We start from the raw sequence: 24,510 nt of genomic DNA on the forward strand, positions 1-24,510 counted from the left end.
TAGGATGCATTTATCCAAATGTAACTTATGTCACTAATATTTAAATGTACTCAATGACCTGTAATGTCATTATCTGCTGTTACAAATAAAAAGTTTTTTTTTAAAAAAAAAAAATGTACTAAAGGCAGTACTGATGTCCACTCACTTTCATGATTAATTTAAATCCTAAGTAAGACTTAAAAATGTAATGGTTGAAAAGTTGAAAATAATGACAGCAGCGGAAGTGGAAGTAGGTAGGACTTTGATGTTTTTGCAAAAGGACTTGCATTCCTGTTTTACGGAGGGGGTTCTTAAGACCGGAAAGTGGAAGACAAGTTGAGGCACCTACACAAATAAATAAGCAATGTGGGTCACATTTTATTGCAGTTCGCAACTGAGCTTTATAGTATTTTATCATTGTGCTATACAGTATTTTTTGTTTTTTATTTTTCATTCTGTATTACTGTAAGGGGCATATTCAATTGTCGGCGGAAACGCCGAAAATCCCGCGGTCCGCGCATTACGGTAATAATGCGCGGAAAAAACGTTATTACGGTACTTTTCTCGCTGGATTTCAGCTCGCAGCGCCCTGAGCTGCGAGCTGAAATCCAGCTAACTATTACCGTAATAACGGTGCGGAAAAACTACAATTGAATATGCCCCTAAGAATTCATTATAGGATAGTAGATTTTATTTGCTACAAAAGGTTTTATTTATGCAAAAGTTGCAAAACGCTTTAGATACAGTATCTAGGAGTGGACATATTTGCTCTGATAAGGACAATGTGAATCTTTTATTTTATAGTACAGATGGAGTTTTATTTTCATGGGAAGTGTATCTTATGTAAACACATGCTGTATTGCAAATTGTTTTGTGTTTTTTAAACTTATTTTACCAGAAGTTTGATGTGATTTTTCCAATTTGTCTTGGTCCCTAGAGAAGCTGGGCACGTGGATGATTTATCTAACAATTGCTGCAAAATCCTGCAAGTGATCACTCACATTAATGCCACAGCTCAATCAATAAATGGTATTTTGTCAATTAAAATATTAACACAATTTCATAGTCTGACAGAAGTTTATGTACATTACATGCAAATATGGACCAGAGTTGTAATTCTACTTATAGTAAATGTATTCCAATATGAATTGATGCTGTTTATTATCTGATTTTACTAAGAAAGTCAACTAAGAGGATCACCATGGGCTATACATTTACTGGCTTGTCACATATCACTTACACACAAAGCAGACAGCCATCTTCAGTTGAGTTCCTAATAAAGTGATTGGATGCCTTTCTCTTGAATATTGGTTCAAGAAACAAAATGGCTGCCTCCACTGTGTGTCGGTGATGGGTGCAATTTACTTCTGCAATACACTGACAGCTTAAAAGTTATTATATGGGCAGCACGGTGGCTAAGTGTTTAGCACTTCTGCCTCACAGCACTGGGGTCCTGAGTTCAATTCCCGACCATGGCCTTATCTGTGTGGAGTTTGTATGTTCTCCCCGTGTTTGCGTGGGTTTCCTCCGGGTGCTCCGGTTTCCTCCCACACTCCAAAAAACATACTAGTAGAATAATTGGCTGCTATCAAAATTGACCCTAGTCTCTTTCTCTCTCTCTCTCTGTATGTTAGGGAATTTAGACTGTAAGCCCCAATGGGGCAGGAACTGATGTGAATGAGTTCTCTGTACAGCGCTGCGGAATCAGTGGCGCTATATAAATAAATGGTGATGATTATGATTATTATATCCTCTTACAAGGATAGCGTGTGAACATGGTATGATGATTATAATTTGATAGAGAAAGATAGAAAATAAGCCAGTTGAGTAATTTAAGGTGGAACAATATTGGCAAGTATACTATAAATTATAATCGTTGGTACCATAATTGTTCATGTGGTATTTTGAAAAGGTGAGTATTTAATGATATTCCTTTCTTTCTAAATATTACATTACTTGCAGGAATTGCCTAACAGAGATATGCAAATCTGATAGTCTAAAGTAAATGTTTCATAAAATCAATGACTGTTTAAATTGTGGGACTAAATTGTTTGTATATAAATATTACCTTTTATATTCCATTTGAGTTTTATGTAGATGAACACATTACTTTAATGACCTGTATTTGCAGAGTGAGAGAAGAAGATTCTCTAGAATTTCTCAGCAGCCAGATGGCTGCCTTTTCTAGCATGAGATTAAAAGATGTTTCTAATTCACAGCTCTGCTTCTGAGGCAAATTAATATAGCAAGCTAAATTGCTTGTGTTTTGGAATAAAATTTAAAGGGTCCTTTTTTTTGTAAAGTGCTTAGTGTCACAGGTTCCTTAAGCAGATTGCTTCTCAGGTACTCTGTGCCTGTTTTAAACATTTGGTAATTAATGGGAAGTATTCCGTGGTAATTGACTGCTTCAGGAAAAGCAAAATATAATGACTCCTGATTAATCATGAACAGACATTCATTGTATAGAGGCAGAACAATAATTGCCCTAACAATCGGGAAATGCTAATTAATGAACAGGACAATGATGTTAGAAATTAGCTGCAAAATGTCCGTTTTCAAAACGTGATTATGTTTTCTTGTGTCAAGATAAATTCTTCTGTTTCTCCCAAAAATAAAAATGAAGATGACCAATGATCTTTCCGAAACCAAAGTTACATCGCAAATGTTTAGATAAACTTAGAGTATAATGCTTAATTTTGGATACTTTGGGTCATTTGCAGTGGACAATGTTTGACAAAAAGGCACGTGGATATTTACGTATTAGTGTGCTGGAATGCCATCTCTTCCAACTTATATTACAATGTGAACCGCTGGTTTGTAAGGATATTGTATATTGTACTAATATAGGTCATATGAGTATGTGCAGAGTCACAACTAAGTACTGGCTCCCTGTGTACTGTTTCCCCATTAGTTTATTAAGTTATGATTAACTTACTATGGGGGTTTAAATGTAATGGTTTATTTATTTAAGGTTCACTTCTGTGTTTATTATTTTTTTTTTTATTATTATTATTATTATTATTATTATTATTATTTTGCTTTTTTTAAAGCTTATTTTGACAGCTACTCATATGCTTTCACGCTGCAAGTAATCTAAAAATTGCTAGTAGGGTCAATAGAGACTTTACTACCATCTGTGAATGCGCTAGTGGAAAATTTCCAGTCTATAATTTGCTGAAATGTTCTAACATTTCTCCCAACATTTAAGTCTCTGGCAGTGGGGAAGGGGGGGGGGTCAGCAGGGCCAAATCATGAAGGGGGCGTGACCATACCCCAGTGGGTTTCCCAGCACCGTAAAGTACTTGGCTGCCCAGACTTTACCTTAATTTAAATTATTTGCCATACTATCCTTCCTTTCCCCCCCTAATCATATTGTCCCTGGTGGATTGTCAGGAGTACTAAACGGTGGGTGACCATGGATCTATTTTGTTGGTGGTATTACGATTGCAATTAGCATGTTACCACAGGTTTTTGTATCATTTTGTAATGTTGTGTTGGATGTTACACCATCCCTTATTTTCTTTAAATTCATCTATCATCATGTCCTCATTGTGCCAGCTTCTGTTACTTCCCTTTAACTTTTGTTCTAACTACATTAAACACCTTGATGCTGTGTTTGCTCTTCTTTTCTGCCTTTGTTACGCCATTTGAGATGAGGTGAAAGACTATCCCCCTATTAGTTTGTCAATTGCCACGCTCTGATCATTTTAACATTTTAGTTTGTTTAAACTATTCACTGTAGGCAAATACATGCTGCAGTACTTTTCCCGATAAAGATGTCTGATAATTTTAGCTGGACTCATCTCATCATGACTATTTTCTTACTCATTTAACAAATCAAGGCTGGATGGAGTTTCTGCTTTGAGTATGATTGCTTCCATTTTTATCCATAACATTTGTTACTACATTCTTTTTCTGTTTCACTATAGTTTTAATATAATGTTAATTATTAGTTGAACAAAACAAACAAATATATTGAATAGGGGCACTGAAACAGTGAACAATGACTGTCCAATATTGCACAATTACTAATTTTTTAAAAATTATGGAATGTTGAACAAGAACCCAGCGATTCTCACCGTCATCAATAGGTGTGCTAGCCACTAGCCTGTGGGCAAACATGGATAACCAGTATAGTAATTATCTTCTGGTACCCCAAATCAAGTTGAATGAATTACAGCTGCTGCAGAGACTGGGCTGCAGATGTACCTAGTATGGTCCTGAACAGGTGTAGTATTAAATTGCAGTACACTGTGCACATTGCACACAGTCTGAAACAAAGTGATGAATGAGGAGTATGATCACCAGTAACGGGCAAGATCGACAAACACCCCTTTATAAGTTTGTGAAAGGCAATTACCAAATGCCACAGGACAGAGCAATTCTCACACAGTGATCACAAAGGGTGTGTTATTAGCCTCAGTACTAGCCAGTAGGCCAAACATTTTTTTCCAGCAGTAAAATGAGTTGTATGACTTTCAGCTGCTATACATTTGGGCTGCAGTATACTGACCTGAACTGGCGGAGTACTAACTTGAAATATGATGGACATGGCACTGCACACACACACAGTCAGAAAATGAGACAGGGAAGAATGAGGAGTCTGACAACCAGCAACCTGCAAGTGCAACAGACCACAGCCACTCTTTCTAAGATTGTGAAATACTTAAACCAGCAGGACAGAGCAATACTCACAGTGATCAATAGGTGTGTTCAGGGCCAGATTAAGGGAATGGAGGCCCCTGGGCTAAGGGGGCCTCCATTCCCCCGTGAGGGCCAACCCCCCCCCCCCCCCATGATCCGAGCTGCCCGTGCCCCCTTCCCCCCCCCCCCGGCTCTTACCTCCTTCTCCGGCGCGCTGTACGCTCTTTACTGAGGAGATCTCGTGAGAGTGAGACTCACGAGATCTCCTCAGTAAGGACACTACAGCGCGCCGGAGAAGGACCGCAGTGAAAGTGCTCAGCAGCACTGATCACGCCGGGGGCGCCCCCGCCCCCGACCAATCAATACTGCTGCTGAGCACTTTCAAGGGCCCCCTGGATGCCATAGGTCCCTGGGCTGTAGCCCAGTTAGCCCTATGGTTAATCCGGCCCTGGGTGTGTTAGACACACTAGCAAAAAATAAATTAACAACTCTTAACGTTTCACTTGAAATACATAAATCAGGATGTTCTTAATGCGTACTGTACATAAAATGCTTTTCATAGTGTCTCTTACCTGCAAACACATTTTCTGGCATGTATATGTGCCAGTCATGACTATCAGTTGGCACTTACATCTGCCCTGTAGCTGGTTCAAGTGATACAGATAAAAAACATGTACCTGAGAGATGTCCAGAGCTTGAATCGGACGAATGTGAGTGCGCTCGAACTCTGCAGGACCTTACTACACATTGCCTACGTGCGTCCGCCCCTTAGTTCCTCCAGTAAGCAGTCGGATATGTCATTTGCGTTTGGAATTGGAATGTATGCTATTGCATGCACTGGCGTAAAGTCCATTTCTGAGCATGTGCAGAGCAATTTCACACTATATAAGGCATGCAATGGGACTAATGTCCAAAGATGAATCAGGCCTTGTATATTCCACAAAATGTGAATTTAGAAACACAGTGTGGAAAGGCGAAAACAAGATAGAAATCGGTGTTTGCATCGTCAGAACTTCGCACCTCCGTGAATTGGCCTGATACCTTGATCAGCAAAAATGTTGCCGCTACTTTGTTCATCTCCATGTAGATCAAGCACTCTCAGGGGTCGTTGTTTTATACTTAAAAAAGAGTATCTGTTCTTCATAGTGTCACATTTCCACTTTTCAGGGCTTTAATGTTATTTAACTATGGAGCCTCTTGATTATATTTCATTAAAACCAGTGACCACTGTATTAATAAATAATAGAACTTTGCAAAACTAAAATGTCTCACATGGTGTTTAAGTTTTCTCAGGAAAGTTCTGGCTGTTCCCACTAGAATACCAGCATTTTTTCCCAGAATTCAACCTTCTCATGCACTTATCAAAAGCAGCAATTTGATTCTGTAGCTGTAGATTAACATATTTTTCACCTAAAACGAAGCAAGGGGTGAACTGAGCAAACTCCATGCCCAACAGTATATAAATGTGACATGTATTTTTAAATAAGGAATGTGAATAAAATAGCAAAAATACAGAATCCACACCTTTACTAGATTCTTGCTCAAATACTGTGCCCTGTATAAAGTCATCCAGACCAGTGACTCTATATAGACATGGAACTTCATTGGAGACTTCACTTCTATCTTTATAATTTACGGTATAGGCAATTGTGACGAAATGTAGTATATCTAAGGACTGATTGTTATTTTCTGAATTTATGTATCACACTGTGAATATTTTATGTAACCTTTCAAAATGTATTTGGTTAACTGACCTGAGTCTGACCTAGGCAAGTGTCAATGGTCTTGTGAAAGAAGCCAGGCCCAGAGACAGATAAACTCACTGAGAAGTTTGTGTATGCAGAGGAGTTAGACTTAGCCAGGCAGAGGTGAGAGATTCTCTGAGGTGTCCGACATATATCTTAGTGATAGATAATTTACTTTGTGTCATTTTGGGAATCAATCTGACTTAATTGAAAGTGAAATTCCTAAGGTGAAGAGCCAACAATAATTGGTTTAAAAATCCCTTGTATCAGTAGTATAGTGTTCATTTCTTTGAGGGAGTCTATCAAGACTGAAATGTCTCATCCTTCTTAACTGTGTTCCCTCACACATCAGGGGGTAAATGTATAAAACTGAGAGTTTTCCGGCAGGTTTGAAAAGTGGAGATGTTGCCTATAGCAACCAATCAGATTCTAGCTGTCATTTTGTAGAATTTACTAAATAAATGACAGATAGAATCTGATTGGTTTTTCAAACCCACTGGAAAACTCTCAGCTTGATACATTTAACTCTAGGTCTTAACTAGTAAGTAGTAACTCTGATTTAATTTCCTATTTTATTTTCTGAAACTCATTTGTGCAACATATTGTATGCATTTGTTATAAATTTTTGTAAATAAACCTTGGAAATATTTTTCAGATTAAACATATTTAATATAGCGTATTTCTCTGTGATTCTTTGTGAACTTACGAAGCCCATGGGCTCATGCTACATGTGTATGTGAAACATTAATAAGTGGTTCTGGTGGACATAAGGACACCATAATAAATTCTTCATGATGGTAGAAAAGGTGTATTCATTGTTAATGAACTAAGTTGACGCCAGTCATGGCCAGCTGTTCAGATTGCTGTATCTGGGACAGGCTGGGCTTTCGTGACAGCAATGTTACCCATTAATTATGTTTATAGGTCATGGATAATATTCCGTAGGCTAGGTTTAGGCATCCTGTATCTCTCCAGCTGTTGTGGATTACCATTTCCCAGCATGCCCTGGAAGCCTTGGGACTTGTACCACAAGTGCTGGAGAAGCACCTATGGTCTACCTCTGCAATAGGTAATACATAATCCTTTATACTGCACTTGCAATTTGCAATAGTCTCCTGATTCTGCATTCTCCTAACCAGTGTATTTTTATTCTCTTTGTCCAGATGGAATATCCTGGGGTTACAGGGCGCTCTTCTCAGTCACTTCATTGAGCCCATCTACGTACACAGCATTATTGTGGGCAGCCTGCACCACACAGGCCACCTTTCCAGGGTAATGAGCCACAGAATAGCAGATATCAGTAATTTGCCAGCCCCGTATCGGCATAATCATCCTCTGCTCAGCGGTAAGCAAATACCTTTCTCGCAGACAAATTATCACGCTCCCTTCAGGTGTTGTAAAGCGTAGTAATTGTGCAAAATGCCTACATGACAGTTAGCCAAGGTCAAGCGGCAACAAACTCATCCTACGGTGCGTATTATTTATAGATGACCTCTCTAATGTCTTTGCTTGCATGTCCTGTAAGTCAGTGTCCTTTGGATTTAATATAAGTACTTAATTCCAAGCATGCATTTCCAATTAATACAGATAATTAGTATGTCTAGGATGCCAGAGCATATTAAACACAACAACTATACCTTCTGAGAATAAGCAGGCTTGATCATATCAGACTGATGTTTACTAAATTTAGATCTTAGTGCCATGTACAGTGATTTTCCTGCTTACTGCCTGTATCTATTTAGTTGATCCTGACCCTTCACATTGACATAAACTGATTCAATTAAATGTATCAAATGAAATATATTTAGTCTTTGAGATATAATTGTCCTTATATGTGCTAATTGCTCTTGAGCTTTGTATGCAGCGTTATTAATACAAGAAGGGATTGGTTTGTTTTGCCAAACACTGCCGGGAGAATTGGTCACCTTTAGAAGAATTATGACATTTTATCAACATAGCCCACTGTATAAAAAGGGGATCTCTTATGCTATTCCAAGATAGTTACATAAGTGACCTTGGTAAAATGATTTTAATTACCAAGATGTACATGAAAATTATCTGGATGAGCGGTGCTCAAGCCGCGGTGCCCAGGGAACCAGCGATTCTTTAATATCTACTCTGGACCGAATATTCATTAGCATTAGTACACAGTAAGCTCCTATCCCAAGTGTAATGGTAAATGCAACAAGCCTCATACTTCAAGGCACTAAATAGCATCTCCCCAAGTTCATTGCCATATATGTACTGTTTGGGATCTATTATCCAGCATGTTTGAGAATTAGAGTTTTCTGGATATGGGTTTATCCATAATTTGGAGCATCACGGCTAAAATTTGCTATATTACATTTAATAGTTACTCATGTCTTTTTCCACTGCCCGTGGCTTTCCCCTTAGCTTTAATTTTTTACAAATGTTCTTCACAGTGACTGTACAAAGAAGTAACAATTATCTGTATTTTATCAGGGTTTCAGATCCTTCTAGACAAAAGATCCTATCCCTGTATAGAGCAAGCCCATTGCCCCAAGGTAGCTTCATTTCTTGGGTAGGTCAAAATTGTATCACTGAGCTTGTATGGCAAAGGTCTGGACCATCTTACAGCCTTTGATACAGAGCTACAGTCCCAAATGCCCCTATCATAATCCAATATTGTAGTATTCTCACACATCAATCTCTTACCTGGATGTAAGCGAGTCTTCACGATCAACTTTTCGTGATCAATAGGTGGATTTTCAGTCAACTGATCTACAAAACTTTTATTAGAGGTTCAAACAGAAAAGATTGTTTTAACCATTACAGTATATATTATACTATGTATAATACCATTTTGCTATATTTGTTGCTTTTCTAGTTGCTGTTAAAAAAAAAAGTTGGATTGAGTTGCTGGGCATAAAAATGACCAGTTTGTGTTGGACAGTTTGCATGTACTACATGTATCGGTGCTGTAATTATTAAACTAGACACACCCCTGTAGTTATAGTTAAAATACTTTTTTCCTTCTAAAATTAAATGTATTTATAGCCATCCTTCTAAAGCCATTATGGCCATAATTACCGCATCTTTGCTCTGTTTAAACCAATTAACCCCCTGGAGCTTTCCCCGTCTAATGTGAACAGAGTATAGTCACATCCAGATCATTTCAGATACATTTCTAAAACACATCCAGAATAAAATAGATAGTATTTAATATATTGTGCTGTATTCTGTGTAATATCTGCAACCATGTCTTAATACATTCAGACTTCTTATAATAATCCAGAGTGTAAAAAAGAGATTGAGTTAGGAAAACATATTTGGAACTAATCTCTTTGTATTAGGATTACATTATAAACCTTCTCTTTCCCCTCATATCCACTATAGCATAAGGACTGTCCAAATGTAGTTTGGTGATATTTTATTTTACTTTGGTGCACTTGGACTAATCCTTCTCCTGGGGTTTGTTACTGGTGCTCCTCAGGAGCAGGAGAGAATCAATTGGCCAATAAAACGTGGTCACATCTCTTGCATCAGAGAATGAGATGCAAACCTGTAAGAGTATTGGGAGGGTAATCATTTAATGAATAAATATTAGCCCCTGTGGAGCTGGGTGCAGGAGGAGAGATCAGAGAAACAGGCAGGTTCAGATGATGTCTGAGCCAGGAGCAGACTTGTGTGGCCCTTGTATCCACTGGCAACCTCCAAAAATTGGATCCAGTCACTGAACATTTATTTACGACGTACCTGTGAAACAGGTCTAGCGAAACCGCCTTTATGATAATTTATTCAGTGCCTTCACAAATCTGATGTGCAGGAAAGAAAACCATACACCCACAATCAAACAATATATATATATATATATATATATATATATATATATATATATATATATAAGAAGTTTGTTTGTTTGTTTGGCGAACAAACAAATTGTCGAATATCATCCACAACTCTCAAGGTAAAGATGCCAAATCTTAAATAGTTGTTTGGTATCGAAAAAGTAACCTGTATCGACAAGGCGACAATGCGACAAAGCTACAGGGTGACAAATATTGAAAACATAATTTTTTTGGGTGGTAAACAACTGTTTGACTGCTGGAAACAAACCTCGCCACAACACGACACAACAACAACACAACAAAGCCACAGATCGGGGAACCCTGCTAGTAACCCATGTCTCTTACAGAGATAGCACACTTCCCTTTAGGTAAACACTGATCACTGATTTGTCAGCAAACAGCAGGGAGATGTTAGAGAGGGAGAAGCTCAGTGGGTAGTTAATTATGTTAATGTTGACAATGAAATTATATTTGATAGCGTACAAAACCTTTCTGCAGCCCAGTTGGCACTCACCATAACGAGACCTTGTTTCAAACTTATTGCCCTCCATAAGAATGCACCACGTCAGTGACGGAGCTACCATAGGTGCGGAAAGTGCCGTGCACTGGGGCCCATGGACATAATTGGGCCCACTGCATGGCAGAGGGTCAGGGGCCCCGGTTCCCTCCTCCCCGCCTCCTTGCATTGGGGCCCGTAGCTCGCTAGTTCCACCTCTGCACCATGTTAATGAAATAATTCAATTATGTTGCTTCCAGCACAGTGTGTACTCTACAGCAAACATCAACATTTAATATTTCCCTTCAACCAAAACATATCAATATAATATAATTTATTTCTGTGACTTCTACCTATTTCTGGTCAGTACCTCAGGTTAGATAATGTCAAATTATTGCACAAACTTTTGCACACCTGATTTAACTGTCCATACGCACAGCAATTTGTAAAACTGTGGGTCCAAAATGACCAGTAGTCCTGATCTACCTCTGGGATGACTCCAAACCTAGTTAATGATAAGGACTTACCAGTGTAATGTAGCTGTTATAAAGGAGAAATTAAATTCTGTGCATAGTGAGGCCGGATATCAATGCGATGTCTGGCCGCGCACACTACCGATTATTATGGTAGAGGGATCTCCACTAATTTTTGAGTATCTTCATGGGACATTCTGGTGCCACTTTGCGCAGAATTTAAATTTTCCCTAAAATAGGATCTGGTGACTTGAGTGCAAAAGAACCAGGGGGTAAATGTATCGTAGTGCGGGTTGTACAAGTCGCCGGAAATCGTCGAGATGACAGCTTAAATTTAAAGCGGCGCTGCCTTGTAAAGGGAAACTTCCCTTTACAAGGCAGCGCCACTTTCAATCACCAGGGGGGGGGAAGGGAGGGGCGGCTCGGATCACGGGGGGGCCCTCACGAGGGATGGAGGCCCCCTTAGCCCAGGGGCCTCCATTCCCTTAATCTGGCCGTGATGCCAGCCATGTTTTAAGTCTAAATACTGTATGCAATAATATACCTTATAGATATGTCTACAGATTTATTGTTACAGGGTTGCAAAATAAATTCACGTTTCACATGTTTTGCTGTGTAATGCATGCTAATGGGACCCACTGGAGCATGGGAGTTAATGATGGATCCCTTAATAATTTACATGGCCAGTTTAAACCTTCATATGCTGGCAGCAGAATGTACAGCCATTTATAAATCACACTGGACATGCTGCCAACACTCTTCTATTTTAAAGCTTAAGCAATTTTCAGTAATTGATGCGAGTACTGTAATTACTGGGCACGTAGTCACCTCTGATTACACCCACGTCTTCACACTATATTGAGTTATTCATACTATATTGAGTCATTACTTTGCAGGTAAAGTTTAGCTGAGAATAGCCCATCATGTTGCATTGAGAAATGTATTTACATTATAATAAATCTTATTAACTATAAAACTTGCTATTTAAATTCATCTGTTTTATGTTAAAACAAAACTTCAGTCTAGATATCCCAAATATATATTTATGTTCTCTTGTATTTTATTCACGAGTGAAATTTCATATCTGTGGGGAATTGTCATCAGCGAGAATTCGGCATGACAGGGTCTACGGGGAGAAGCTGTTGCCTATTCTGTTTTATTCTGTTTATCTCATGTGCGTGCAAAAGTGTCTGTTAATTCAGTTCACATTTACTTTCTCTATTCCTGATTGATTTCTCTGCATCTGTATTTAATCTGTGTCCTGTGGCTATGAATTCTCTCTGTATCTGGAGGAAGAACAGCGATTGTGTGGGCTGTCACAGTGTAAGGCTCAGTCCAGTGAGCATCCTGCTCATCACATCCAAGCAGCGGGTTCCAGATGCAGACATCGCTGGTTTGTTTTCTGTGTCGCGCTTCCCTTTTTTTTCCCGGGTCATTGACTGCAGATTATCGGTTCACAGACTGCACAGAAAGACCCAAACTGCTTTGTAGCTGCCTAAAGTTTTTTGGGGGATGCAGGAAACAAAATTGGTTGACTAGTGCAGACTGTATCGTTTACTCTTTATGATTAAAAAATAACATTAACGGGGAAAATAATTATGGATAATGTTCCCTTCGTTGGCTGACATATTTATTACTGAAGGCCAGAAGGCTGTTTTATTTCATATACATGGTGTTATGAAGATAGATAGACAGACAGACAGACAGAAAGATAGTAACACATACTTGCCAACTCTCCCGGACATTCCGAGAAAGTTGTATGTAGTTACATTACTAAAACTGCTTTCAGTTTTATGGCTGTAGTGCAAAATTTTCAATTTACCCCTGCTCACAACCAACCATAGGTGAACAATAGGGGGCATATTACATGAAGCACCGCTGAAGCTCCTGTAAATATAAATATATAAATATATGTATGTATATATATATATATATATATATATATATATATATATATACATACATATATATGAAGAGGCCTATTTGCCACACCTTTCTTGCATAGGGACAGGTGTGGTCCCGGGGAATCTTCATAGAAAGGCTACATACAGGTTTAAGGCATACTTACCAACTTTAGAGTGGTGTGCCCCGGGAGATCCCAAGGGCAGGTGGGCGTGTGGGGCGGGGCTCGCCAAATTGCATCATTCTGCCCCGCCCCCAAGCAGGCAACACAATTTTACCCTATTCCAACTAGAGATGAGCGGGCTCGGATTTCGGTAATCCGAGCCCACCCGAACAGTGCGGATCCGACGGGATCCAAGCACTGTTGGGGTACTTCCGGCCACCCAAGGAATGCAAAACAGGCTATGACATCCAAGTGTCGCGTCGGATCTCGCGAGACTCGGATCTCATAAATGCCCCGCTCGCGGCCGCCATCTTCATTCTCCCTGTGGTTACTGAAGAGGGAGGTTGTTGTGCTCTGTCCTGCTGATTACTTTAGTCAAGTGGTGCTTTGACCTGCTGAGTCCAGTAGTACTTTTTCCAATGCTCTGTCCTGCTGATTCCAGTGGTGCTTTGGCCAGTGTCTGTGCTGCTGAGTCCAGTGGTGCTTTTGTCCTGTATTTGTTTCTGATAAGTCCATAGCAATTTGTTAATTAGCCAAAAATCTTTAAAAAAAATGTAAAAAAATGCAAAAAAAATACCAAAGCATTTTTTAAAAAAAAAATTATTAAATTATATTATTATGGAGCAATATATTCTAGCAGTCCCAAAAAAGAGGAACTGCCATTTCTATTACTACATTCATTGTTTGTGCAGTCCCAAAAAAGAGGAACTGCCATTTCTATTACTACGTTCATTGTTTCTGTAGTCCCAAAAGAGAGGAACTGCCATTTCTATTACTACGTTCATTGTTTGTGCAGTCCCAATAAAGAGGAACTGCCATTTCTATTACTACGTTCATTGTTTCTGTAGTTCCAAAAAAGAGGAACTGCCATTTCTATTACTACGTTCATTTTTTCTGTAGTCCCAAAAAAGAGGAACTGCCATTTCTATTATTACGTTCATTGTTTCTGTAGTTCCAAAAAAGAGGAACTGCCATTTCTATTACTACGTTCATTGTTTCTGTAGTCCCAAAAAAAATTAACTGCCATTTCTATTACTACGTTCATTGTTTCTGTAGTCCCAAAAAAGAGGAACTGCCATTTCTATTACTACGTTCATTGTTTGTGCAGTCCCAAGTTACCTGAGTTGTCCCCCCTCCAGTGTTCACTCCGAAAGAGTTTTTAGTGCAGCGGGGAACCTGGTCAGTGAGCGGCGAAGGAGGTTGCTTCCGCAGAACGTTGAAAAAATTATGTTCATAAAAATGAATGATCAATTCCTCAATCAAGTACAGCACTGGCCTCCAAATACTACAGAGGGACCTGTGGTTGTGGAGTCCAGCGGGGACGAATTGATAATGTGTGAGGAGGAGGAAGTACACACTGTAGGGGGAGAGGAATCAGAGGATGAGGACGACATCTTGCCTCAGTAGAGCCTGTTTAGTTTGTACAGGGAGAGATGAATAGCTTTTTTGGTGTGGGGGCCCAAACAAACCAATCATTTCAGCCACAGTTGTTTGGTAGGCCCTGTCGCTGAAATGATTGGTTTGTTAAATTGTGCATGTCCTATTTCAACAACATAAGGGTGGGAGGGCCCAAGGACAATTCCATCTTGCACCTTTTTTTTTTCTTTGCCAGCTCGTTTTGTGGGGGCCCAAACAAACCAATCATTTCAGCCACAGTTTGGTAGGCCCTTTCGCTGAAATGATTGGTTTGTTAAAGTGTGCATGTCCTATTTCAACAACATAAGGGTGGGTGGGAGGGCCCAAGGACAATTCCATCTTGCACCTCTTTTTTTGGCATTATGTGACCGTCCAACAGTCATTTGCCATGAGCACAAAGTATGACAGTAGTCATCCTATGGCAAAGCGGATAACTGCTGCCTCAACAGCTATGTTGGTGTCAGACGTGCATCCGGTGTCCGCCATCTGTGCAGTGGAATTCAGACCAGTTGGAGGAGGTAGGAGCAGCCATCTGTGCAGTGGAATTTAGACCAGTTGGAGGAGGTAGGAGCAGACATCTGTGCAGTGAAATTCAGACCAGTTGGAGGAGGTATTGTGGCCCCGGTACCAAATTGGGTACCGGGGCCACTCCACTACGCAGTCCAGATAGCTGCGTATCAGATATTAAAATACGTTCACTGTTGCTGCCAAATCCAAAAATAATGAAAATGCCCTGTCATCATCGAAAACAAGAGGTATTGACGCGCTAGAACTACACCCTCTATATGCTGCAGAGGATGGAGGATCAGAAAAAGGCCATTCAAGCCTACACAGCCACCTACGATGGGCCACGTGTTTGTGCCGCCCACTTGTGTCGCTTAGCTTAGACATCCAGCTACCTCTGTGCAACGTTTTGGATTAAAAACAATATTGTGAGGTGTGAGGTGTTCTGAATAGACTAGAAATTAGTGGAAATGATTGTTATTGAATGTTATTGAGGTTAATAATAGCGTAGGAGTGAAAAAAAATCAAAAAACTGGATTTTAGCACTTTTTATGCTTTTTAAAAAATAAATCAGAACCCAAAACCCTAAATCAGAACCAAAACCTTTCGTCAAGTGTTTTGGCAAAACAAATCAGAACCCAAAACCTCAAGCTAATCAGAACCCAAAACCCAAAACACTAAAAGTGGCCGGTGCACACCCCTAATTCCAACAGGGGGTGGGACCACGATGATGCGATAATTGCGTCACTAAGCCCTGCCCCCACCAAGTTAACTAATGATGGATGCTGCATGCGGGAGGTTGCCCTGCTCTCCCGGGAGTCCGGGAAGACTCCCAGAAATTCGGGAGTCTCCCGGACATTCCAGGAGAGTAGGCAACTATGGGTTAAAGCCGTGCAGAGTCAGACTCCTAGCCTGCACATACACAACTGGTGTAATGAAATAATTAGACCAAAGGGAGGAGACTTGTGTATTTAATCCTGAATTGTGCACTTGCTAGGGGTGACTGATGCTGAACTAGTTGGCCAGTTATGAGAGAGCTGAACTATGTTTATTTAGCATTAAGGTCACCATAAAGGGTATTGCTTGCTAGTGTCATCCTGACAAGAAATGTTGATATTTATTGTGATGCAAACAATAAATATACGTTTGATTTACAACAAGAAGTTGTCGGTGTAGTGATGTCTGCAGGGTGCCCGTTTCACAAGAGAAGGGTGCTCTTGCTACAATATTTATATATATATATATATATATATATATATATATATATATATAATGGTTAAAATATGCAGAATTTGTGGATTATGTATAGAAAACTTGAACATTTTATTAATGGGAAGATTTATGGGAGTACATGAGTCTATGTTGGCCATGAGTTTAGAAGTTATAGTTCACAGAGTGATACTAAGCCAGGGGTAGGCAACCTGCGGTTCTCCAGGTGTTTGTGAAACTACAAGTCCCAGCATGCTTTGCCAGTAGATAACCAGCAGATAGGTGGCAAGGCATGCTGGGATTTGTAGTTTCCCAACACCTGGAGAGCCGCAGGTTGCCCACCCCTGTACTAAGCTAAAGAGAGGCTGTGGATAATAGGAGACATAGATACGGCTTGTTGGGGCTCATACATGACATAAGTAGACAGATAGTAAAGTCCTGCAGACTCAGAATCCCCATGCCATTCAGCATGTACTATCCACGTGTGCGGTAATAATATACGTGGCATGGGCTGGATCACTGCTCTTTGTTTTGTTACATCCTTAACAAAAATAAAATCTTTGCCTTTGATGACTGAAATAAATAAATATCACATTAACCTGGGACCATTCAATGTCATCCATGGCCTTGTCTACATTATTTGATTGAATAATGGCGAGCAGGGCTGGATTTTTCCACTACCATGGCTGTTAAATAAAGAAAGCTGTTATCATAACAAGCTTAATAATGTGTCACTGGCTGTGCTTTCCTTATAATTAGCAAGCTCCAGAGATGAGATTAAAATCTGCATAAACACTTCATTTCAGTCATCTGCATAACAGTGTTTAGGAATCGCCAGCTCTCTGTGTGATTGCGTTTAGTAAATGTAACTGGCATTTTAGAGTGGTTGGTTAGTGAATAGAAAGAACCTCATAAAAACATCAACAAAGCTAAGTGAAGTTTAATATGAATAGTTATCAGGCGAGCAGTGTAAACACCAACATAGATATCGTGAATAATAAAAATGAATGTTCAGCGCTCCCTATTAAAATATCAGTGGGTAAGCAGCCACCTGGGAGTAGGGGGATATAGGGATAGCTCGACCCTATTGGAGTATTAATTGGTATAACTCCCTGGCGCTTGATCAGAGGGGATAGCAGGTAATTATCAAGGGTCAATACAGGGGTACCAACCTCTACTTGTATTTCCTAGGATTAGTATATGCCTACGGCACTTGAAATAACTTTTGACTTTATTGAATCTCTGTATCTAGTGGACTCTACCAGCCCTATCAGAGACTCGTGTTTGTATGGCGAATATGGACTTTGTTTGCCGCACTTAATTGTGGTATATCTTCTCTGTCTGTCTTTATGCTAACAGCTTCATATGTGCCATCTTTTATTATGTCAGTGTTATTAATACTGGAGGGTGTTACCCACCAATACTGCAGTTAATAAATTTCTCTGTATTTATCTATACCTGACTATTATTCCAAGTGCCGTAGGCATATACTAATCCTAGGAAATACAAGTAGAGGTTGGTACCCCTGTATTGACCCTTGATAATTACCCGCTATCCCCTCTGATCAAGCGCCAGGGAGTTATACCAATTTATACCAACATAGATATCGCTGGTGACGGGATATAGGTATTATGGCACTCTCCAGCCGTAAGAGGCTTGGGAGCTATACTAATCATAACTGTTCCTGATATGATGTGCACAGGAACACGGTTACATCACGGTTACATCATACGTGTTATGTTTGCACCCATTTAAATTTGCAGCCACATGATTATTATTTTGCTACAACATTGGAATTCAGCATCTTCAGCACTTTGCTTTGATCACCAGAACGAAATCTTTTAAATATTTAAAGGATGGATTTATTTTAATTGGATGTCGAGAGTTTTCAGATCCGGATTTTTGTAAAACGCCTTCCCCTCTGCAATTCACATGATTTAACTTAGCATCACTAGCATCAAATGTTTTATTGCAGGTTTTACTCCTGATCTAGACATATTTTAAAGGCCTGACTTGACCTGACTCGTTCCTCAGAAATTGACATTAGTCACCAGCTTTGATACATTGCAATATAGCTCTCAGACTTATATGACGCCTGCCCTGACACTAATAAAATCACGAAGACAGATCAATTACACAATGGTGCAGCCATAGAGGTCGTAGCACTGGGGTCAGATCAGTTTCACCGTGAGTGACCTCATGACCTGCATCTTCAATACAGCACCAGCACAATCTGTTCAGAAGATACAAGAGACCAAGGAGCCATTCTTATTGTGCATGCTTACAGCACATAGCTGTGTGATGAAAAGGCCAGTGTGAGACTGGGGAACACAGGGTGCTGACAAGAAACATGGGGTATATTTACTAAACAGCGGGTTTGAAAAAGTGGAGATGTTCCCTATAGCAACCAATCAGATTCTAGCTGTCATTTTGTAGAATGTACTCAATAAATGATAACTAGAATCTGATTGGTTGCTATAGGCAACATCTCCACTTTTTCAAACCCGCCATTTAGTAAACATACCCCATGGAAACAGACAGACCGGAAAATAAAGGACAATAAACATGGGTATAAAAGGCAGGATTAGCATGACAGTGAGTAACAGCCAAACTAGGGGTAATTAAAGGGTGAAAAGCAAGAGTAACAGGCAAATCTGACAGGAGACTAGGTAGGACTAACAATATTAAAAACAAATTAAAAAGTTGAACATGCCGGATAAACATCTAGGGGATGAGGTAGGTGACATGTGCAGCATTTGATGTTATTAAATGGGTGAACGAGGTAGGGGAAGCCTTATATTTCGCCCAATAACTGTTATTATGCCACTGCCCTTAAACAGTAAACACAACATTTTTCATTTAAAATCCCCTAACATTTCTGATTTAAAATACGTAATATTTCCCCTTTACAAACATATGGTAAATTACATTTACCATATGTAATGCATACAATATTTTTATTATTTTTTAACAAATGAAGGCTGAGAAATTGAAGTTACCAGCAGATCTATGAAGTTTAACCCGAGTATTAATCATCATCGCCTAACGCTATCATGTGTCTGCATATATACCATGCAGCCTATATTACTGTAAAGTGATTTCAAATTAATTTGTTTGGAACCTAAGTAAAGTGATTATGACTTGAATCATCTGCCTCATATGCCATCTCCTGACGCTCACCTGAACGGTGACAGACGAAAAAATACAGCCGTGCGTCCAAGGGATTTATCTACGAAAATATTTTCATCTTAAAAATGTCAGCGCAGAACTAGATTAATTTTGCAGAACAGGAGTAAAGCTTTGATAAATCCCCTGCAAGATGTCTCCTGCATAAATTACACTGGGTCACAAAAATGTAATGGCAGGCACAGTGTTTCCATCGTCTGCCACTAGTGTTCAAATCTTTCTATGGGTTCATCTTAGAATTAGATCAATCATGAAAAAAAATGTATAAAATATGTTCATATGTGATTAAATAATAAACAACTCATTTTCCAAAGCAATTTACATAAAACGTTTTTTCTTGTTGGTTTTCTAGAAATATTTTCTCAACAGGAAGCAAATATCTATTTTATAACAGCCTAGAGCCTACATCTCTGCTGTGGAAAAAACAAGCAAATAGAGCAGGGCCAGCAACTCACATTAACATGAGAATGGATAATAAGACTGGGGTGTGCGCATAATGTGAAAGATGTATCTTTTTGTTTGGGTAGAAGTCATATAGTAAATACATTAAGTAATGTAGTAATAACCACTAATATATTATTTCTAAAAAAAAAATATCTGTGTATATTATTACCTGTTGTTGAATATATATGCCAGATGAAACACATTTTTAACACCATTATGTATTCAAACTTGATCTTCTACTTGCCCAGGAATTTGTGTAAAGCGACCTGTAGCCAATCGGATCATCTGAATGCTCACTACACCTGTAGATGAGTCAGCTGATCTTGTAGGAGGCGGTAACCAGTGGCGGAACTACCATTGGTGTAGCAGGTGCGGTGCACCGGGACCCATGGAGATAATGGGGCCTGCTGCATGGAGAACTAGTGAGCTGTGGGCCCCGCTTCCCTCCTCCCCACTTTCCTGCACCGGGGCACACAGCTCACTAGTTCCGTCTCTGGCTGTAACCTTTTCATTTGTGTAATTTTGTTTATGAGAAAAGGGCTGCATGTGACAGGGTAAGTGTCTTGATGTGAGGAGGGGGGTGGAAACAAGTGAAAAGTCACGGATTGAAAATTTATTTGTGAAAAGAGGAGACCTGTAACTGGTCAGATACCCATGGGTTTGTTGTGCTGTTCAGCAGTAAAATAAGAGGAAACTGAATAATTCGCAACACACTTGAGGCATCACCTGGGGGTACTTCAAAAGTGCAGAACAGGCTCTCTTCATTCTGCAGGTCACAGGGCAATGCTGACCTTTAACCTGTGTCAGCCCAGCTCACCTGACTCCCTGACAGATGACTAGCTCTGGCCATTTACAAGTCAAAGTACTGGGAAAGCCTGGCTCTTTGATTGGTGGATGGCTCTAGTGGTTATGGCCAACTCTTCCCCTGTAGAACAGCATGCTGAGATCCCGGTGAGCACCTGTGTCACCCCAGAAATCTGGGGTCTGAGTTTGTATCTCCACCACAGATATGGAGATCTTCATTGTAAAACCGCCACAGATCTGGGGTCTGCATAGCCTTCAGCCTGGTGTCTGCGACTACCCTCTTGGCTAAATCATTGTCTCATTTATATAGATAATCCAACACACTGATATTTAATATAGGATTATTCCCCACACTTTCATATGGCCTGTTGAAGTCATGAGGAAAACCTTTCCTGGTTTAAAATGAAAGAGAGAATAAAAATCTGTGTATGATGCAAGATACAGATCCTTTCTACTGTCCCTCCATAAGGACTGTCTTTTGTGGCGTGATCTTATTCATGTGACCCAGCATTGAATCAGTTCTCTTACACGCCTACCCCTGTCACATGTCAAGGGATTTATATCAATATCATAATCAGGGCCGGATTAACGGAATGGAGGCCCCTGGGCTAAGGGGGCCCCCATTCCCCCGTGAGGCCCCCTCCCCATTAGCAGACTGGCCCCCCTGTTAGCCGACCGCCCCATACCCCCCCACCCCAAGCGCTTACCTTCTCCTGTCACTGCAGTCCTCCTTCCGTGGCGCGCTGTAAGCTGCTTACTGAGGAGATCTCGTGACACTCTCGCGAGATCTCCTCAGTAAGGAGATTACTGAGCGCCAGAGAAGGAGGACTGCAGTGACAGAGCTCAGCATTGATCGGGCCGGGGGCGCCCCCGCCCCTGTCCCGATCAAAAATTCTGCTGAGCTCTGTCAAGGGCCCCCTGGATGCCCGAGGCCCCTGGGCTGTAGCCCAGTTAGACCTCGGGTTAATCCGGCCCTGATCATAATGCAGGATGTGCATGGCTGTTGGTCAAGCGCTATTGCATGCCTATACTTGCAGCCAGTGTATGAAAGTGCACCAGTGATAGGTAGACTACGGGGCGGGGGGGGGAAGACGAATAGCGAGTTAAGGACCAATCACAAGAACATGACTTAGCTATAATAGGAATTGTTAAATGTTGTTAGACGTTGCTGACCCTTACAATTTGCCACTTGAGGTGATTTACTCACCCCTGCTCTTGGCAGAGTCACCCCCAGCAATGTAACAGTAAGGGGCATATTCAATTGTCGCGGATTTCCGCGCCATTAAAACTACTACCGTTATTATGGTAGTAGTTAGCTGGATATTAGCTCAGGGAGCTGCGAGCTGAAATCCAGCGAGAAAATTTCCGTAATAAGGTAACAACGGTAATAGTGCGCGGAGCACGATATTTTCGGCTTTTGCGCCTACAATTGAATATGCCCCTAAATGCTGATTTCTTATTAAGCATTTATCTTGAATTAAACATTGTATCTGCCCTGAAAAAAATTGTTTCAAATATTTACTCACTATAGCATGAGTTAAACCACATAGGACATAAACTGTACAATGATCACAAGACTAATATATGTTTAATAATTTGTTATACTTTATACTCACTGAGTTATATAAAAATAATATAAAACACATGTATGTTTTGCTCACATGAAATTAAAAGCTGTATTTTTGCAAATCATACATCTCTTGAAATCCAGCTAATAATTGTCAGATTTCTATTAAACCTACACCAAATACAGCACCATGGAAACAGCATACTGCCAGCCTCGTAGGCAGCTGACATACATTTTATTGTAATATGTAGATGGGAACATTTGTACTGCCATTATTAAACTGCATTTTCTATTAATATCCTGCAAAATACCAGCAAAATATGCAGAGTCTGTCGGACAGAGCTGTTCATTAAGTAACGATGTGATCAAAAATGTCACCCAACCAGTGTGAATAAAAGCTCTCGCCGTCACAATTCCCGATTCAGCTCAGATCGTATCTGACTCAAGACGGGAAATTTGACAGCAATTATTGAACTTTTGAAAGATAAGTTCATATCTTCAGTTAAACAGTGCCTATGTAAAAAGAAAAGATACATAGTGCTTAGCATTTTAATTGCCAGTCTCAGTGATTGAATCTTATGCCATAGTTTCCTCTCGCCATTAGCCAGTGGGGAATCAAGACGTGATAGTACTATAATGCTGCTTGGGCCTTATCCCTGCTTGCCCCTGGGGTTACATGACCATTAACTAAATAATATATTATCCAATATTAAAAGACTTCTTGAAACATTCACAATGATATCATTTTAAAATGCAGTTTTATAAGTGCAGACAAATGTCTTTTTATGTTTATAGAAGTTTCCTGTAGTGTACTGCAAAAAAAACAAACCCTCTGGATAAACTTCTGTTAGCAATTTGTCACATGTTTACGGCATCAAAGCGTACCAGTCATTTAAACACAGTGTAGGGAGCCATTTTGTGGGATGAATCAAAAGCACAATTGTCTACTCACCTTGAATGTCTAGTAGACTATTGGATAAAGCTGAGATGTCCCGCCCCTTAGGGGAGGAGGCAATTATAGCGGAAGGGCGCATAGCTGCCAACAAATTTTGCCCCTCCCACTTCATAATGGGAGTGGCGTCATTATGTCATGTCTACCTCACCTACGCATCTCCCATAAGTATGAAAAGTAGGTAAGTATGACCAATAGCCAAGAGAATGCAAGAATATGTAGAATAGTAAATTCTTTAGCAACCAATGAATCATGACTAATAGATACAGCCTCAGAATGCTGGTCATTAGGGTACTTAGATATGTTATTGATTTCCAGTGAATTGCAACTCATGATTATTGACTCACCCACAAAATGTAAAATTGATGTAAATTGATATGTATCAAAAGTGTTATTAAGGGGCAATCATCATTTACACATACTGCAGGTAGGCATTTTGACTAAACCAATATTTGTGAATTTATTTGTTACATCCACATGAATGTTAGTTTAAAGCTGACAACTGTCCATAATGTCTATTGACAGTCCCAGGAAAAATTGTCCCTATATCAATATTTGTCAACCTTTTTCTTTTTTTTGTATATTGAAAGCCATAGTCACTATATATTCATATTACATGGACTTTATTAAATTAATATTTATTAAAATTTAATATTTCAATAGAATATCCTTTATAACAAAGCTCAGTTGACATATCATAATGGGAATGACAGTCCACAGGGGATATCTAGACAGAACAACACATAACTTGTTTAGGTTCACCAGCTCTGGGAATTATTTTAAAATATTGTCAACTGTGTCAGCTCAGTAGTCAAAGTGTCTGTCTCCGCCAGATTAAAGCAAAATGGAACCTGATAATATCAATAAAAATCAAGAAGATGTTGGTAAAATCGGTGGACAGATGTCATTTCTTGTACCTCAGTGCAGCAGTAACATATATTGTAATATTGGACACATATTTCACTCAATGTTTATGCATAGTCTTACACTTAGACTCTTGTCTTTATCCTTGGCAGGTGTAAGCAATGCTGAAGCTCGCCAGCCAGGAAAATCTCCAAACAATAACGTCAATTGGATCATGGGCAGCCCGGATCTAGAAGTTATTAGTTCTACAACGGGAAAGAGAAGCTGTGGAAATCCCTCTAGGCTCTGCAAGCACTTGTTATATGTCCGATGGTCCAGGCTATATGGAAAGGTATAGCATCATTTCATACTTC

At 39.8% G+C, this 24,510-nt stretch overlaps 1 protein-coding gene across 3 annotated transcripts in view; it reads left to right on the forward strand.

Annotated features, from left to right (window-relative positions):
• The window catches only part of ADARB2 (adenosine deaminase RNA specific B2 (inactive)), a 501,356-nt gene that overhangs the window by 469,953 nt on the left and 6,893 nt on the right, over positions 1-24,510 (forward strand). For all 3 annotated transcript variants that reach the window (XM_075212079.1, XM_075212076.1, XM_075212077.1), the window contains 2 exons: positions 7,532-7,713; positions 24,310-24,488. In XM_075212079.1, coding sequence (XP_075068180.1) covers positions 7,532-7,713; positions 24,310-24,488 — 361 coding nt within the window. The remainder of the gene's footprint in view (positions 1-7,531; positions 7,714-24,309; positions 24,489-24,510) is intronic.

Source organism: Mixophyes fleayi, chromosome 5 (genome assembly GCF_038048845.1).
Source record: "Mixophyes fleayi isolate aMixFle1 chromosome 5, aMixFle1.hap1, whole genome shotgun sequence".
NCBI classification, from domain to species: Eukaryota; Metazoa; Chordata; class Amphibia; order Anura; family Limnodynastidae; genus Mixophyes; species Mixophyes fleayi.